Raw genomic sequence first — 18995 nt, forward strand, 5'->3', positions numbered from 1 at the left:
AATAATATTAGTGGATTTTACTGGGAAATGGGAATCAATGGGAATCGAATCCGTGCCAGAGTGTATAAACATAATTACTTTCTATCACTGCGGAAAGCACAATCTGCTACTTTTTCTACATTTACTAACACGTAAATGGTCAAAAAATAAGTTAGGCTACACATTAAAACGAGTAATTTGATACTTCCCTTATTTCAACTTTACAGTCGATAACATCAATGGTCCTACAACATGTTTCTATCTTAAATTTTTTGCCAGACATATAAACCTTCCCCAGAAGCAAACATTTTATTTAATTTATTGGACTGAACTAACCCTAGAAGCAAACTTAAAACCTTTCATGTGAACATAATCTCTCCATCAATCTCTTTATATTCGCATCGTAATCCTTCATCTTCTCCTCTCTTTCTCTCTCCTATAATGTTGGAGTTGATGTTTATGGTTGCTAGTGCTATTCTTGCACATATCACTATCTTCTCCTCTTACCCTCTCAACGCCAAAAGAGTCGCCCCGATAATCCCATCCCCCACCACACCAAAAAGCTCTTTGCTCGTGACAGCTTATTTTGGACTTGCATGCATCAACTTGCCAACCCCTAGTCACAGGCGAGTTGGATTCTCTTCCCGTCCCCTTCTCAGTTTTTTCCTTTCTACGATAAGGTAAAACAAAATGATAATGTAGCTTAATTTTTAGCGTTTAAATAAGAAGGGAAGAAGGGGAGGAGAAAATGAACCGGGAGAGAATCCAGACCTAATCAAAGTTTTAAAAACAGTAGCGGAGCCAACATGGGATCAGTGATTATTCTTGACCCAACAACTTCAAACCCATATATATTTGTTTGTGTATTGTATTTGAACACTATAAACAACCAAGGAAAACTAACTACAATCTCCTTCTCCTATTTCTTTTATTTTCTTCTATCATATTTGTCTTCCTTTCTCTCTTATTGTGTGGGGACTGTATTGTGAGCACCATATGCTCGATAAAATACTTTAGTTGACAAGTTTTGACAGTCTTCAATGTTACTCCACATTATCTTCCATCCACCCTCAACAAGCATTTACAAATAATAGTAGTTGTCGACATATGTTGGTATACGATTTCGACATATATTGGTACGAATTGGCAGGTGCTTGCTATATGCTCCGAATGAAGCTTTTTGATGGATATTATGACCTATTATTTGAAAACTCCGAATCCACCATTATCCAAAGAAGTTAATAAACTGACCCGAAGATAAAATATTAATAAAGATAAGAGTATTTTCCAAAGGATTAGGCAGAAGTTTGAGTAAAATTTTACATTGGTAGCTGGTGCAGTAATTTGTTAGCGAGATGTGCTTTGCCTAAACCTTTCGAATTAGACAAAGAGTCTTATCAAGCTCCACTAGGTATTTTTGTATAGTCGTTTATAATCTATTGAAGTGTGATTTGCTGACACGTATGGCGCATTAAAATGGAATTACCTGGTCATTTGATTAGGCTTTTGGAGATGCGATTAGACTCTGTTTAATTCTTTACATGTAAAAATTTATTCTTGTTTGAATGACGATTTGACGTTATTTTAATTTACAATCTTTATAATCAGAATTTTTTTTTATTGACATCTACATATTATTTTTAGAAAATTTATTCAATTAAAAGACAATTTAGTTATACATATGAATCAGAATAATTTGTAGTTTATTATGAAAATGTTACTTGTTTTTATAACTGTTGATTTATTCTGCTGATACAAATGACTAAGCACTCCAAACCAAATGAATCTTCTAGAAATCATTTTAGACGAAGAAAAAGAGAATGAATGCTTCTATTACAATGTTGTTAAGATAAATGATATCAAGCCATTGAAACAAAACACAGCTTTTTACGTATAAGAAGCCAAATATTGGATGGAAAGCTTATGAGAAATATTAAGGAGACTCTCTCAAAGTAAAACTCTCTATGGATAGATTTTTCAGTGTGGTAGAAACACAATCCGGTACATGAATTGTAAATAATACAATTGGTTAGAAACTTGGAAAAAAAAAATTACAACCAATTATATTATGACAATTGATATACCTAGATGTGATAATAAATTAAGGATAGTGTTGTTCATACAATTTTTTTTATTTTTTACACACTTTATTAGTTTTTATTTACTATTTATCTTTAATTCATTTAAGTTGACGTTCAAAAAAAAAAATATGTGTAAAACAAAAATGAATACATAAACAACGTTAACGTCAATTAATAATAAAGGAGAGATTTTTCATTCATAGGCCATGGATGTCACTTTCTGCATAAAGTGACTTTTGCTTAATTTGGAATGCCTGCATTTGTTCCACATTCAGTTCCCGCCTCATTCAGTGGTTTCTGTTCCTCTTTTGTGCACACACCAGACAACAAACAGTTGGTTGGTTTTGCCAATTGTGTATGGTCTATATGACTCTATGGGACTTTGCTAGCTATTCTTTGAACTTCTCACATGTCATTTGCTACTTTAAAGGCCATTCTAAAAGGTGCTTTAGAAAAAAGAAAAGAAATCATCTTTCCTTATCAACCACGTTACCTATGTACTTTCTAATACATGTGAATTTATATAAGTTTATTTATAATAGAAATTTGTAGTGACGGAATTATAATTTTATGACTGATGTACAACAAAGAAAAATGAGATTTGAATCGAAAGTTGAACTTATGCCAATAAAGAAAAATGATATTCAACTACGAAAAATAAGATTTGAGTTTTAACCACAATTATCTCTGATGCAAATACACAACTTGTCAAAACTCAAAACTCCGAAGTTATCTCCTTCAATGCAAAAATCAAATTACAAAACTTAAATGAGTCTTTTTTTTTTTTGAACAAACACTTAAATAAGTCTTTTACATCCGAGGAGAAAAGAAGAAAAAACTCTCAGATTCACTGTATTTTTTAACTCAAATATAAAAATATAGGTCTAAAAATATAAGTCTTCCATTGAATATGGAATAGGAAGGGGATCCTCTTCACATCTCTTCCACCAAATCTACCAAATTTATCAATCCGGATCCCTGAAATTTGATACAACGGCTAAAGTTATTATAACTTTTAAAGGTGGCCCTTATTTATAGTCATTAGATGAAATTTCAAGGGTTCAGATTGGTAGATTTGGTGTAACGTATATGGAGTGGATCCCTTTCCCATTGAATATGGACCTGCCTTCTCTGTCCTCCTAGTTCCCATACACTCTCATCCCCTCTTATTTGTGCGACCACGGTTAAATCATGTCAACTTTTTATATCACTATTGCTTTTTGTCTTATTATTTCTATAAAAAAATCAATATAAAATGTTGACATACTTTAACCGTGACAGCATCAAATAGAAATTGATGAAAGTGTATAAAAAGTGGAAGGGCAGAGTCCATTGAATATAGGCTAAAAAAAGCAAGTTTTAAATAAAAAATGTTTTGAGAGACTTGGTGGGAATAGTTTTAGAACGGTAAAGCGAGTTTTAAATAAAAAAGCATATGCGATAAAAATAAACAAAAAGAGTTTTGGCAGATCAATAAAGTGATTTGGGATTCTACAAGTACTTTTCTGGTGCTTTTGAAGATACGCATGTCAGATTCTCATAGTGCACTTTTAAATGTATTTATGAAAAGTACTTAAATTTGTAAGTAAAAAAATATATATGTTTCTAACACAAGCGATTTTATAAACACTTACGAGCAAAAATACTTTCTACCAAAACGTTCTCAGGCAGGCCATGAAGAAACATATTCCATTAATCTTTTGGAGTATGAGGGGGTTAGTTACTTGGTCTATTCTTGAATATGGATGGTTGGTAAGTAGTTTTAGATTTGCAAATAAAGAAGTGATTAGTTTTATTAAATCGTTTGGAGTTTGCAAAGTGATGATGTTGACTTTTGTGCACGCACAAGTCAAATATTTGCACTCATATTATCGAGACTGGTTAGATATAACTTAAGTGAACATATGCAAAAGTTTAAGATTTATGTTGTGAGTTTAGTTCTTGAGTGTAACATATGGGTCCGTGAATTTAATTCTTATTCATAGTAAAGCCATAAATTTAACTCACATTACTTACAACAACAGCATTGTAGAAATCAAACTTAGACAACGTGATTTGTCTTTTGAGAAATAAACTTACACATATAATTATGGAAGACTTGAGGGCGCAAATTTGTTATACCTATACAATTTTTGTCAATATCTCACTCATTAATTACGTGATTGAGAATCTACCATATCATGTGAACATGGGGCCAAATACAAACTTTTGCTACAACATGAACCCAAACCAAGGAGGGTTTATGCAAACAAGGAGCAAAATAAATATGATTCAAAACAAACCAACTCACTGGAAGCCAAGATTAGGACTCAGGTGAGATTAGAATACAAGCTCTTCAACAAGCAACACGAGACGACAACCGCCATAACGAAACCAAGCAAATCCGCACACGATCTCGCTGATCCAGGAGGCCAAAACGTTTCACATCCTCTGCATAGTCCAAATGCACCAATTTTGCAAATAAACCTAATTATGACTCATCTTATGCAACTAGCAAAGGCCTTTTTGCAAGTGATTTCATGAGAAAAAGCTCTATAAACTAATCCTCGTTAATCAGGAATGAGCTTATTAATTAGGTTTATTTGCTTATTTGTTTGTCTTTCATCACCTTGGAAGATTTTTTGCTTCATATATCACAGTTGCGTAGTGCACCCGAGAAGAATTTTTGCCTCAAACGCCACTTAGATCCCACCGATCTATATTCTCTCATAAAGTAAGTGTAAAAGTTGATTTAAAAAATAGAACTTTAACGAAAAGCTCCCGGTACTGTTTACTTTAATGAAAAAATAATTTTTTACACTAAAAAGTCAATTATGGTACTATCGAATTGACCTTTTATTTTATTCTTATCGTTAAAACTCGAAGTTTTCAAGCCATTTTCATTAGTTTTCTTTTAAAAAAAAGTGTAAAAAGGTAAATACAAAGGTAAACGTAAACGTAAAATTCCTTTACTTTGTCGCACATATAAAGTTAAACAAATGATTATGAGATTGACACAACTTCTCATTTTTATTCATGATATTTAAAATAAATATAAGTGGTCATTGAGATTGTCTACCGTCAATCATTTTGGTCATTCTGTGAAAAAATTTCGCTAATTTGAAGAAAACACTAGTTCAAGTAGACGAGTTGATTTGACAAAAAAATACCCTCAATTTAACGGAAATTTTTCACGAAAGAACCAAATGATTGATGGTGGACAATTTCAGGAACAACTTCTAACGATTTTAAATCTCAAGGACCAAAGTGAAGAGTTATGCCAATTTCATATATCATTTTTGCTGAAAAAAAAAACTTCTTTTTTCTTTGCAGTATAAAAGTTTAGGTGAAGAGGATGCTATCACATCTTAGGGTCAGGGCATACCACAAGCCTCTTTGAGAACTTACAGAAGGGTCTTAGCTCTTCTTTTGGTTTTTACAGATCATCCATAAAAAAGATTTGTCGATAGAGGGGCTCAAACCTTAGCCTTAGTCTAGCAAAGAGAGCGATCATTACCAACTTAACCAACCCTCGTTGGCGAGTGAACAATTTTTTTTAGTATAACGATATTTTGGCGAAATGGAGGAAATTTATGCTTAAGTTACGTAATGAGTCAATTATAACATATATTGATATCAAACTGTGCATCCATTAAAATCCACTTACAAACAAAGAGGAATATCACTTAACCATAATAATAAATGACAAAACATGAAGAAGCTCAACCATCTAAAAAAATACAAAATTTGATGTCAATGCTAATATAACTTTACTCACTCTTATCTTGGTTTTTCTAATTATTCAAATTAATTATGTCACTTTTGGGGTTGTTTTGCATGCAATGTGGATGGTTGGGACACTGTAATTAGGCAAACATGGTGAATAATTCCATAAAAAATAAAGCAACATGTCTTGCATTGTGTGCCATTAAAAGATCCCAAAATTGAACGATAAGATTAGGGTTTGATCATGATGCGACACCATTGTTGCATTGTGGTTGTCCATGTAAAAAGGACTTGAACGGTGATCTTAAAGTGGGGAAGAAAATAATGGAAGATCTAAATGGGGCAGTGTGTTTTTTTTTGGGGGAGGGGGGGGGGGGGGCGGGGACCAAACCCTAATTTCAGAGAGGGAAAGAGAGGGTCCCCAAAATACATGGTGGATTTCCAATTATGTAAAGATTCTTGATGAACATATTCAACCTCCCACTCACTATGTGGCTGAAAACTACTTACCACCATTTGCATTTACCCTCTTGTCTAACCCAATCTGTTTGTGATGCATGCACTGCCCTAGGTTTGGTGATATTTGTTTTAACCTACAAGTACTAAATCATCCCCTAACATCAATATGTAAATTAATCTTTGGTTAAATCTAAGGTGTCATGTTGTTAGATTGATTTCTATTTCGAATTATTGTTTCAAACTCATTGACTCTAAGTTTGAACTTCTTTCTAACGTTGTTAGAATGTTAATTTGCAATCGAGAAAGCCATGAATATATACTTCTGAGGTGATTCTAGGTTTTTCAAGTATGACTCAAACATACTTCTTAGGTGATCTGATACTTGGTTATTCAGTATGAGATCACTGATTTTAGTGTAAGACCCGCATATATGTGATTTTTTCGTGTTAATAACACAAAACCAGAATAATACCCATAGCTTGCATGCTCACTCATTATTTTGTTTTGGTTGAACAAACTCATTTTCTTGCGAGTAAACGTGTTATGTGAAAGGTAATACCGCTGAATGTGGTGAAATCAAATACAAGACTTAAAATACACGAATGAATGCTCTAATCACTTAAACTCCAACACTTCTTTTAATCAAGATGTCATGTTTGGTATTGGTACCTAACAAGGCAAAAACACAAGGAAAATTTTATGTAGACCCGTTTATTTTCTTTCTACACCTAACTTATTACTTTTTAACTTGAAATTTCATATGCGCCCATAATTTTCTTTCTACGCCCAACAAGACCAAAAAAAAAAAATAATAATAATAAAATCAGCAATTTGCAACTCCAGCCACCCTATCTCTTCAAACCTCAATCATCCTATTTTCTACCCCTCCCCGACTCCCCACCACCACCTCCCCTACCACTCACAACAGTTTCAAAAGTAGGAGAACTGTATCCCCTAACAACCCACCATTAAAAAGATCCAAAAGAAATTTATGTCAATATTTATTTTAGAAAAATACACAATTCTATTAAAATTGTGATTCTACACATGTATTGTACAATACATGCAATGATCCAACCCATTTAGATTCGACTGGTTGACAGTTTCAGCAGAATTCGGACATTTATGGCTGGAGAAAGGTTGGGAGAAGGATAATGATTAAAGTCTGAACGTGAATTTAAAAATAGGAGACCAAAACAAAGAGCTCCCATCGATTCTGTCATTTCGTTGTTGATGTGAATCTATCATTAAAGTTTTTTGACATCTGTGTTGGGCTTCTTGCTTGCTAAATTGGGCCATGGACTTCTCTCTATCATGGCCCAAATCCAAACCACAATTTCTACTCAAATCTCAAGCCCAATTAAGCTCAACTGGTGCTCAAGTCCCTCCGTTCTCGCTTAAGCCCTGGAAAACAGACGACTGAACTCTTTCTTCTTCTTCTTCTTCTGCGGTCTTCGTTTCATCTCGGAATCGCCAATTGCTCTAGGTAATGATTGAATTTCTGATATTCTCGAATTGGGTCTGTAAATTCGAACTTGTTCTTGTTACTTTTTGCATCTGAACTCGTTTTTCATCTTGTTTATCTTAATGGGCATTTCCGAAGTGTTCAATTAATTTTCATTTCGGGCATCTTTTAATTTTTGGGTTTTCTTCTACTTGATGATTTATTTATGAAAGCGTTAATCTTGGTCTGAAAATTGGGTGAAATTATTCTGACTGGTGCCCTTTGCTCATAAGAGTTCTTAATTTCTAGTTTTTGTTGAAGTTGGGAGACTGATAGCTGATACTACACGTAGTAAGAAATGACCTTATACTGTTAGAAAAGAAAGAAAAATTCCAAGGTTATACAAGTATGGTAAGAATTACTTCCAGTTGGGTAGCCATGGATGAATCGAAAAATCCTCAAAACGCGGGCATGTAGTCTTTTCGGTGCTTTAATCAGCAAGAACATAAGACTTTTGAACATGATTCTGTTTCTATTCTTTGTATTGTATAGCTGTTGTTAGAGTTAGTTAATAAGATTTCTTTGTCAAAATATTCAAGCAACATGTCATTCCGGTGGCGAATTCTCTTTCAATTAGCTCCTGTCTTTTGGTTGTATTTTCTGGAAATGGAAGGCTCCAATTAATCATTGCAAATTTTCATAGGGTTTACTAGCAATATCAACGTTCATGTTTGTGTTATTAAGTAGTGTCTGATTACTAGTGACTGTTATTAGTTACCTTTATTTTTACACATAATAAGATTCTTCTGATATGTATCTATCCTCCAGAGGTTCCAACCTTTACTTCTTCACAAAGTTTGATATTTTGCAGAAATGAAAAATGTTCGGCTTGCTTTACGATCCTTCAATGACTGTGTATCATGCCGATTTCATCAGCCACATTTGAGAACTCTTTCTACAAACAGGACATCAGTTACGTTTTTGTACAATCCCTTGCTGTAACTCTCTTGCTGGTATCATTTCCGTGTGCGTTTGATAATTTATTTGTTGAAATTTTGCTTGAGGTAGTACGGCAATAGATTTTACTCTGGTCTTTGGAGGTTATATTAGGGCATGATTTGTTTTCACTTATATTTAAGCTTATTTTTCAAGTATTATTCAATCTGGAAAGAAAATAAAATTTGATTAAAAGTTTAAAAGCTTCAAACCGGACTATGCACATTACCATTTTTCTGTGTCAGGTGGAGGAATGGATGATGAGAAAAAATCTAATTCCTTTGAATCTTCTGATGATTTCGAGCGGCGGATCTTCAGTGAAACTTCTGGGGGTAGTTTTTTCACGAAGCTCGATAGGCTCGGGAAGGTTCGTGATGGACATGGTTCAGATCTGGGTGGAGGAATTGGAAGTGGAAGTGGCTCCCGTATACTCGACGGCTTAGATGAGAGTTTTAACACATTATCTGATGGAATGGATGGAAAATTAGAGAAAGCAGCCACCTACTTTGAGTTTGATGAGGAAGAAGTAGACAAAGATGATTATTCTTTCAGACCAGATATGACGTTTAAGCCAGGAATGACTTATGAGACAAAAGTATGTTATGGAGCAACCGAACCTTTGTTTTTTTTTTTCCTTCTAATTATTTGTTCCTTATTCTGTGGTATTACAAACTTATAACCTGATTTTAGGCCTTCTTATTTTTCCCAAGTGGAAAATGCATACAATTCAGCCCTTCCTCGTTTACAACTGAACCATATTATTTTGTTGCAGTGTTCTTGTTCTGTTTACGCCTTTTTTCCTCAAATATTCCTGTCTCATGGAAGTACTATGTGACTCTATGTAGGATCTGGATCTTACTAAGCCAGGAGTTCGTAAACTTCCCCGTAGGTATGAGTTTGAAGTAACTACAAAGGAAGTTCTTAGAAAAGCTGATTTCAGGGTAAGCCTACCTGTCAGTCTCCCAAATATATTGAATTCCAAAGGATTACAGAGCAAAAATAAATAAATGGAGGATCCCTGTTGCTTTGTATATGTTAAGTCCAATCTAAAGCATTGTTTTATTGTTGATGATGACCCTAAACCTATTTGTCCTGCTATGCATAACTAGCATTTGAGACCTAAGTCTATCTTGATTGAGACTCGGTTTTGGAATTATAATTATATTTAGTGAATATGATTTTGGATCATGCTGGCCTGTTGGCTGGATTTCTAGGTAATATTTATCATGGTGCCTCATGTTTTCTTAGATAATTGCAGAATACTCTATCTTTATTATATTTGTTGGTTGCAACTTGCAACTAATTTAGCTTATTCGAGAACTTAAATTTTAGCACAGTAGAAAGGTTGATGTAAAATGCTCGGCGCAGTTGCCTTGATGTCATTGTTACTCTCCCCCCTGCCACCAGATATTGTTCAAATGTAGGTTTTAGCTAATCTTTTTTTTGGTCCTGGGCTTCCACTGAAATCTTGTTTCACCGGTTTTACAGGTGTGCTTGCATATATTAATGAAGCTCTGAATTAGGCAGTTTTAATGCTAATTTAGGTTGCTTTTGATCTCTGATGCTTTGTATGTGTTATCGCTAAATGTATTATTCTGTGCAGAATGTGAGATTCCTTGCGAATTTCATAACAGAGGCTGGAATTCTCATCAAAAGAAGCAAGGTAAATATGATTTCATGTCGAGTGACGTCAACTTTGTTAAACGTGCGCTGAAATTTGATGGTTTTATGTTTCTTTACTCATAATGTAGACTGGAATTAGCGCCAAAGCTCAGAGGAAGGTCGCCAGGGAAATCAAAACAGCTCGAGCTTTTGGTTTAATGCCTTTCACGACAATGGGGACAAAATCATTTGTTTTTGGGAAAACTATGGAGAATCTAGATGAAGATTATGAGTACGAAAGTTATGATAACCATATGGGTGATGCTGATGGAGGAGATCCACTGGCGCCGTAAAGGGGTCAAACCCGTTATAGTGAGGTGCTCTTGAATCAAGAATTTACAGTTGACAGCATAACTACAAACCTGCCCCTACTCCATAAGAGTGTACAAAACGAGAAGGAAATGATGGAATCAGATGGGTGCTTGGTGGAGGTGAATTCCGGCTGGCCGGTAAATCCACGATCTGGTCGGTACGTAGGTTATTCAGTTTTTTCTTTTTCTAGATGACAATCACTGTAATAACAGCCAAAGTCGTTCGACTTGGTATTTCAAGTCTATTGGGTTTTGGTATTTTCAGTATATACATAACTTGTTTGTAGAAAGAGAGTCTGCCAAAGGAACTACATTTTGTGAGATCAGAATTGCATGAGTCACTCTTCTTGCTCTAGGAAGTTCAAAATTAAACAAAGATTGTGATCGGTCGTTTTTGCCAGGACTATGATCTAGTAGTATTCTTCTTCACTTGTAAGTGAGAGGTTTCGATTCTTGCCAAAAGACGAATTTGAACCACATTATTGCTAACCCATTGTGAAGCTTAGCTCACTCTCACACCATTCGTGTAGATAATATCGCTTGTTAAAAAAAAAAAATTTGGGTAGTGCTATCCAAAGTCATTTTTATTTCTTACACATCCCTCTCAATTTTCATCGTTGATCAAATGAATAAAAGAAGATCAATGACACAAATTAACAAGAATGTGTGCAAAGGTACAAATGGGTGTAAATAGCACTATCAAAAAATTTTCTTACTCCAATCCACTTTTCATATTTTATCTTCCACCATAAAATATTAGTATCTTAACTTTATTTTATCTAGGGGTGGATATTTTTGCCAAATTGTCATGCCAACCGAATTGCCAACCATGCCATACCGATTTTGTGCCAAATTTTTTGTACCAATCGGTAATGGTACGGTATTGTACCGTACCGAAATTTCATGATACGGTATTGGTAATGGATTATTACCACGGTATTACCGTACCATACCGAAAATACAATATAATATATAATTTATAAATTATATAATAGATAATTATATAACACATATTTATAATATTCCAATAATTTGAAAATAAAACCCTACTTATATTAGCATTGTTGTTGGTGACTTTGATCTCTTAAAATTGTGGAAATCAAACACAAATGAGTTCCTAATTCTTTCACAAATAGCCAAAATATCTTTGTAACCCCCACTTCTATTGTTGCTAGTGAAAATGCATTTAGCCTAGGGAGGAGGGTTGTGGACCCTTTTAGGGTATCATTGACTCCTAAAATAATGGAGCCACTAGTGCGTGCTAGTGGTTGGCTTAGGGCAGATGAAGTAAACTTCTACAAGGAACCAACGGAAGATATGCTTCAATTTTACAAGGAAATGGAAGAAAAGAAAACAAGAAATATATGCTTTAATTTTTTTAGTAAATTCGTTACTAAATGGTTTTCAACTTTAATTCTTCTTACTACTAATTAATATGTTTTCTTTGTTTGTAATGTAGGCTTGACACAAACTCAATCTTCTACAAGTTCAATGCCTCCTCCAAAAGCTTCGACATCTTAAGCTTGAATAATTGATCAATGAATTCTCATTTTTGAAGTTTACTTCCAATTTTCATTTGGTTTGAAACTTTAATTTCTATTTGGATTGTTAACTTCTATTTGTTTTGGTTCGTAACTTCTATTTGGATTGTAAGCTTAATTTTCATGATGAATCTTGATGCATCATTTGAATTATTATGTTTGTGAATTGTGAATGATGAATAATAGATTAATTTAATCTATAATGTATGAGATAAAGGTACCAAAAAAAAAAGTTTTGCACTTGAATTGGGTTAAAAAAACAAAAAATGATTTTGTCCCAAAACAAAATGGCAATTACCATTGCCATACCATGCCAACCGAACTTTTGGCAATACCGAATTTCGGTATACCGAAAGTTTGGTACGGTAATGGTAATAGATTTTACCAAACTAAAAGTTTGGTACGGTAATTGGTACAAAGGTTTTGGTATGGTAACCGTACCAAACCCACCCCTAATTTTATCTTCCGAACTCAAATTGTTTTTCAAACCGTTTACTAATTGGGTTGCTACCTTCGTTGGAGATGTGTTTTTTTTTTTTAATTTTTACGTGGCATAGCAAATCCAACTTTGCTGCCCAATTGTTACCTTCCTCAGAGATGCTCCTACATGTTAGTTTGCCTAATCATCCACGTCTTAATGAAGTTTGGCCTATCTAAGTTAAATTATGAGTCATTTAGAAAAAAAATCATTTTCTGCATATGTGGGTTAGTTTACTTGGTCAAGGCATTGTGCTCGTTCTCTTGCACCTCAATTTGAATCTTCATTATGAATTAGATAGTTGGAATAGAATATCGTTGTTACACAAACGATTAAAATCATTTCTATAATCCTCTTGATTTAACAAAAAAATAATAAATAAACAAAGAAACCTTGTTTTGGAACCTTAGCCGTCGACATTTAAATTTGAGGACCAATGAGAAAAAGTCCTTTTTGTTTTTTTGGGAGAAAGGAAAATATATTACCTACTAAGAAACAAAACACAAGAAGGGCTCAAATACACACAAAAAACAAAAGAAAAAATGGACCCTAAAAAACACAAACAAAGCCCAAAGAAAGCCTTGGAACCCAGCACAAACACACCACACAACAAAAGAAACCCTAAATCACAGCTACTGTAGCTGCTCCTCTTGCCACCTACACTTCCCAACAATTCGAAGCCATGTCCGCCACAAGGACCTGCCATCACACCATCTTGAGTCCCAGAGTTGAGGAAGAAAAAGCCGCTCCATCCTCCACAAACCACCAAAATGATCGCCACCATAGAACAAAGGAAGCCCGCGGGAAGAGAGATCCCACGAACGACATCGCCAACAAGGGCGACCAATGGGAAGAACCAACAAGGGTCAACAAAGGTGGTGGTGCAAACACCTGAACCAAAGCTCTACACACCCTCCCATGGAACAGCGATAAATCGAGGTGAAAATTGGCGGAATCGAATTTAGGATTGGTGGAAAGAAAATGGAGCCAAGTGATGATGTTGGTATAGGGGAAGGGACCGAATGAGATGGATGTTAATGGGTCATATTTGAGACTTGGGATGATGAAAACAGAGTCAAACAAAGTACCAGGAAGATGAGATTGTGGGAAGATCTGGAAGGAAATGGGGCTAGGGTTATTACAAAAAACCGCTGGAGAAAGAAAAAGAACAAGACAAAGAGAAATCAAGGGATTGCCACTGGCCTTGCCATGGCAAGAGCCGGCGACAACGCAGAAAATTGAACACAGAGTCACTCACACAGTCGGTGTCCCTTCTCAAAAATATAATAGAGGTTTAAGCTTTCATGGTCCTATTTTCTGATGAATTATTCACATCTTCTATTTAAGAGAAGAACCAAAAAATAAAAACAGAAACAAAGTTAGCCACCAATGGAGGTTGAGATTCGATTCTCTCATATGATTGGAAGAGACCAAATTAGCTGATAAGAAGGTAACTGCAGGTTTAGTAGAGACAAAACTAGCTGATGTTATATCAAGAGAATTTTTGTATGACACTTTAGTTTCAACCAGAAGCATTTCCAATTTAGCTTTGGTTTAGAAATCTTTCATGCCACAGTGAAATTTCATCTTCTATAATCAATATTGGCACAAAACCGACCGGCATAACGTTTTTTCTTCGGACACTCTAATACGTTTTGCCACGATTTGTGTTTGTATATTGATCATTGATCAATGCCTATCAAACTAGTGAAGTATAGTAGGTTGTTTGATGATATAGTTAAGAAGCTTCTAATTTCATTACGGATGTTCTTTGATACTCTCTCGTTGCATGTAAAATGTCATTCTTCTTTATAACTATAAATCATAGTCTGACACATTTACATTCATATTTAAATGCGATTTTTCTGCAAAAAGAAATAACTTATTAATAGATATAGGTTTTTTTTATTAGCACCTCATTAAGTATTGAATAAACCCCACATAATATTTTATTACTAAATAACTTGTATACCCTAATATGCAATTACTATTTAGGCCATATATGAATTAAAAAACAAAAATTATTTTCTGAATACACCCCAACTATTTGTCAATATGTATTCTAAGATTGTTTTCTTTCAAGCTCTTGAAGATACTCTCACCTCCATTATAAAACAAAACCCTAACTAAAAGCACAACATAGTTAATGAAAAAAAGAGGTTAATTTTGACGAATGAAACATGAAATCAATGTTTTGGAGGCTTTGAGGTTGTCCGTAGCTCTATCACTTGGGTATTGACTACAACATCTGTATCATTTGTAACTTCGACATTGATTCCAACATCTATATCATCTGTAAGTTTGAAACTAAAATGTCATCTCCAACTTTTGTATTATTAGAATTTAAAAAAAAAAATTGCATGTGCTTATATATTTCTTCATAAATACATCTCTTGACATACAATTTCCTTTGCATGAAAATCATTTAAAATCTCTAATTGATATGCAAAGGGAACTTTTGGGTGGAGCTTTAGATACCAAGCATGAATCGTAACATTAAAATTTCTTCTTTGATCCACATATACTTCTTCTCATAACGTGATCCACATATTTAAGAAATCTATGAAAAACTCTAGCAAGCTCTTTGCAGAAAAACAAAACATCAAAAACTATTTGAATAATGTAATTAACAAAGAGTTTGATTGTAGGGTTTAAGTACGGTGTGAGGACCGTGTATGTAGAGGGGTGTGAGGTGTAAGGGTAGTATTGGAAAATAAGTGAGGTGTATTAAGATAGATTTTTAGTTAAAAAGTAGATGTAGGGTGTATTAAGTATGTGAGATGTAGTTAACAAATGTGGGGTGTTAATAAAACAAGCCTAGATATAAAGGCTAAAGAGCCAAGTAGTTGCATGTTCTCTTCTTGTTAGCAACAACACTACCAACGTAAAGGGACCACCCCAACCCCCTTGCCTATTATATTCCCTCTTATTTTTATCGTCGTCACCTACTTCCCCAACCCCCTCTCCCTCCCAATGAAGAAAGAGAGCCAGAAACCCAACTTACCGATCAGTCTATCACCCAAACCTTCATAAATGACACTTTCACATGAACCCTTCTCTCTCATCACCACCACAATCTTGATCACAACCTTCATATCTTCTCTCATCACACCACATAATTGGAGGGTGGCCAATGGCCTTGGCCTAGCCTCCACCACAGCCATCACATATGGCAATCCAACGGTTTGTGGCATTGTGGCTGAGAACCCCACACAGAGCATACAATGCTATCAAAACACTCAGACCACCATTTCAGTCCAACCCAATATTTCTTTTGAATCCATTTCTGGAGGCAAGAGCTTCTTCTGTGGCCTCAGGTCTGGAGGGTTTACCCTTCTCTGCTGGGAGACCAGCTTGTCTAGCTCAAATAGGTTTCGACCGAAACGAATATATCACAGTGAGAATGTAGCTTTGACTGATCTGGCTGTGGGTGATGAACAAGTTTGCGCCAGAGAAGTCAACTTTAGAATTGTCAGGTGCTGGAGAGGAAGAGATAATACTAGTGGGGTTTTGTTTCCCTCACCTGGGGAAGCATTGGAGTTTCGAACAATAGCATCGGGAAGAGGGTTTTCTTGTGGGATTTCGATGAATGATAGGAGAGTCCTGTGTTGGGGCCAGAGTGGTGTTGGAGATGATATTCAAACAGGGTTTGAGAATGTGAAAATGTCAAGCCTTGTTGCAGGAGAATCTCATGCTTGTGGCTTGAGTATGAATGGAACATTGGTCTGCAGAGGAAACAATGATTTCGGGCAATTGAATGTACCTTCAAGTACTTCGACTTTCCAGTTTTCAGGCCTTGCGTTGGGGGAAAATTTTACTTGTGCCATTCAGCGAAAAAATGGATTTGTTGTATGCTGGGGAGGAAGAAACAGATTTGAATACGACAGTGTTGTACTTACAAATGTTTCATTTGAGTTAATTTCTGCAGGTTTGGATTTCGTGTGCGGCGTGACAACGGGTAACTTATCAGTCATTTGTTGGGGACCAGGGTGGTCTGGTTCTCGTGATAACCTTCCACTGGGAATGATTCTTCCTGGTCCATGTGTGCAGGGTCCATGTACTAGCTGTGTGTACCCGAATTCGGAGACTCTTTGTGGTGGTTCAGGGAAAATATGCGGATCATGCCAGGTTGAACTCCCATTAGCACTTCCATTGCCTCCAATAAATCAACCTACCCAAGCTTCAGAGCCGGGTTTTTCGTTATCCATAACAAGAAATAAGCTTCTGTTGGTTTTTGTAATAGTTGGATCAGTTGGGGCATTTGCAGGACTCTGCACTATTGTCTTTTGCCTATGGACTGGACTGTGTGGTTCTTGGTTAAACCGTCATGACTCTGTGCAAACTGAAAGTTTTACTGATCCAAATGTGGGTTCTTCTGCTGCTAGAATCGCCAATGTTCCTAATGCTCCATTAAGTTCAAGTTCCATGAAGGGCAGTTTAAGTGGTTCATCATCAAAGCACGGTGACAAGACTCAGTCATTTCACCTGGCAGAACTTTCTACTGCCACCAAACATTTCTCAACCGAAAACAAGATCGGTGCTGGGAGCTTTGGCATTGTCTATAAAGGCAAGCTTGCGGATGGTCGTGAAGTGGCCATCAAGAGGGGAAATACAAGTACCAAGACCAAGAAATTTCAGGAGAAAGAGAGCGCGTTTGACTCCGAATTAGCATTGTTGTCCCGGCTTCACCACAAGCACTTGGTGAAGCTAGTGGGATCCTGTGAAGTTAACGATGAGAGGCTTTTGGTTTACGAGTACATGAGCAACGGTTCGCTTCATGATCACTTGCATGGCAAGAACAATGTGCAGGAAAATAGCTGCATTGTGAATTCTTGGAAAATGAGGATAAAAATTGCGCTTGATGCAGCCAGGGGAATAGAGTACCTTCACAATTATGCAGTGCCAACAATAATTCACAGGGACATCAAGTCCTCAAACATTCTTTTGGATGCAAATTGGAATGCAAGGGTATCCGATTTTGGACTGTCATTATTGGGGCCGGAATCAGACCAAGAGATCATGTCGTCCAAAGCGGTTGGAACAGTTGGGTACATTGATCCCGAGTACTTTGTGTCAAACGTTTTGACAGCAAAGAGTGACGTATACGGATTTGGAGTGGTGCTATTGGAGCTTTTGACAGGGAAGAGGGCTCTGTTTATAAATAGTGAAGACGGAGGTCCAATGGGGGTTGTGGAATACGCAGGGCCGCGAATAGTGGCAGGGCAGCTGCAAAGCATGTTGGATCAAAGGGTGGGGAAGCCGGACCCGAAGGAAGGCGAAGCTGTTGAGCTAGTGGCTTATACTGCTATGCATTGTGTGAACTTGGAGGGGAAGGAACGGCCTAGCATGACTGACATTGTTGCCAATTTAGAGAGGGCTCTTGCTCTTTGCGAGGATGATCCTTTTAGCTTCTCTACTACCACAATTTCCTTCCCCTCGTTGTAAAATTCCATTCCCAAAAACATTGTTCATTCTTTTCTCCCCTATTGATTCCATACCAATTATTATTTTTTTTTCTATTTCGCGCTTTACCCTAATTGTTATTAAGATTTTTTTTTTCTCTTGACGTGATGGCCTTCTGTGATCTTGTTTGAGGTGCTAAGAGTATCTTTTCACATTTTGCTTTTAACGTCGGAGTTGTTGAGGAAGACTTTGTTGGTGTGGGAGACATGGGGCTATGAAGATATATAGAGATTCTAATCAACACCATTAATCCCTACAAAGTGGGATCTTTAATCACTTTTCGAAACTTACAAATAGTTTGAAGTTTATAGTTCAGTTGATTAAGAACATTCACATAAGCACTAGAAATTTTTTAACGGAGGCACCTTAACCTCCAGTTATACTAGCGGAAAAAAATTCAAGATTTAGGACATATCTTCTATAACTTGTAGGCATTTTTTCACAATGATCGTTTATTATTATACAGTTATTTGAAAATTTCAACTGATCAATTAAAGTACTTAAACATGATCTTAATATATCATTTGAAGGAGCATGAATAATATGGTAAATATGTTATGTCTCTTCTGTAAGCATTATGACTTTTTTCTTTACACGACTTTTTTTTTGTTTGTTTTGGGGGTTGGGGGAGGGGGGGGGGGGCAACTGCTCCTAGTGGGTCTAAGTTGCCTCCATCCTTGTATGCATCCGAGGATTCAAATTCGGTTACCTATCATAAAAGCATAGCTTAAACTAAAAAAATAAATAAAGAATTAACTCACGAGTTTTTCTATTAAAATGTAATTTCAACTAGCGGTTTCAATGTAATGCGTGTGAATTCACAATTTCATGATTGTGGCACACAACAAATCTGGTATGCTTATGTGTATAGAATTT

The 18995-nt window shown here is 35.8% G+C and overlaps 2 protein-coding genes across 3 annotated transcripts; both read left to right on the top strand.

The window, feature by feature from the left end:
- The first annotated feature begins 7554 nt into the window (after nucleotides 1-7554).
- On the top strand, nucleotides 7555-11038 carry LOC126616551 (uncharacterized). Of its 2 annotated transcripts, none has more exons than XM_050284628.1 (6): nucleotides 7555-7710; nucleotides 8540-8681; nucleotides 8910-9259; nucleotides 9510-9605; nucleotides 10268-10327; nucleotides 10416-11038. In XM_050284628.1, exons 3-6 carry the CDS (start codon nucleotides 8918-8920, stop codon nucleotides 10617-10619), a joined length of 702 nt encoding a protein of 233 aa, XP_050140585.1. In that variant the 5' UTR covers nucleotides 7555-7710; nucleotides 8540-8681; nucleotides 8910-8917; the 3' UTR covers nucleotides 10620-11038. The 2 variants fall into 2 exon arrangements, with proteins under 2 accessions (XP_050140585.1, XP_050140586.1); XM_050284629.1 differs by having other exon boundaries at nucleotides 8540-8640.
- A 4532-nt stretch (nucleotides 11039-15570) lies between these two features.
- LOC126616542 (putative serine/threonine-protein kinase-like protein CCR3) lies at nucleotides 15571-18175 on the top strand. Its single transcript, XM_050284606.1, has one exon. It carries the CDS (start codon nucleotides 15690-15692, stop codon nucleotides 18099-18101), a length of 2412 nt encoding a protein of 803 aa, XP_050140563.1. The 5' UTR covers nucleotides 15571-15689; the 3' UTR covers nucleotides 18102-18175.
- The last annotated feature ends 820 nt before the right edge of the window (nucleotides 18176-18995 follow it).

Source organism: Malus sylvestris, chromosome 3, assembly GCF_916048215.2.
Source record: "Malus sylvestris chromosome 3, drMalSylv7.2, whole genome shotgun sequence".
Classification (NCBI taxonomy): Eukaryota; Viridiplantae; Streptophyta; class Magnoliopsida; order Rosales; family Rosaceae; genus Malus; species Malus sylvestris.

Coding starts and splice junctions, on each gene's coding strand:
- LOC126616551 (XM_050284629.1), top strand. CDS start 8,589: ATGCCGATTTCATCAGCCACATTTGAGAACTCTTTCTACAAACAGGAC. Junction 8,641..8,909: donor TTTCTACAAACAGGACATCA/GTTACGTTTTTG, acceptor TTTCTGTGTCAG/GTGGAGGAATGGATGATGAG. Junction 10,328..10,415: donor TTCTCATCAAAAGAAGCAAG/GTAAATATGATT, acceptor CTCATAATGTAG/ACTGGAATTAGCGCCAAAGC.
- LOC126616542 (XM_050284606.1), top strand. CDS start 15,690: ATGACACTTTCACATGAACCCTTCTCTCTCATCACCACCACAATCTTG.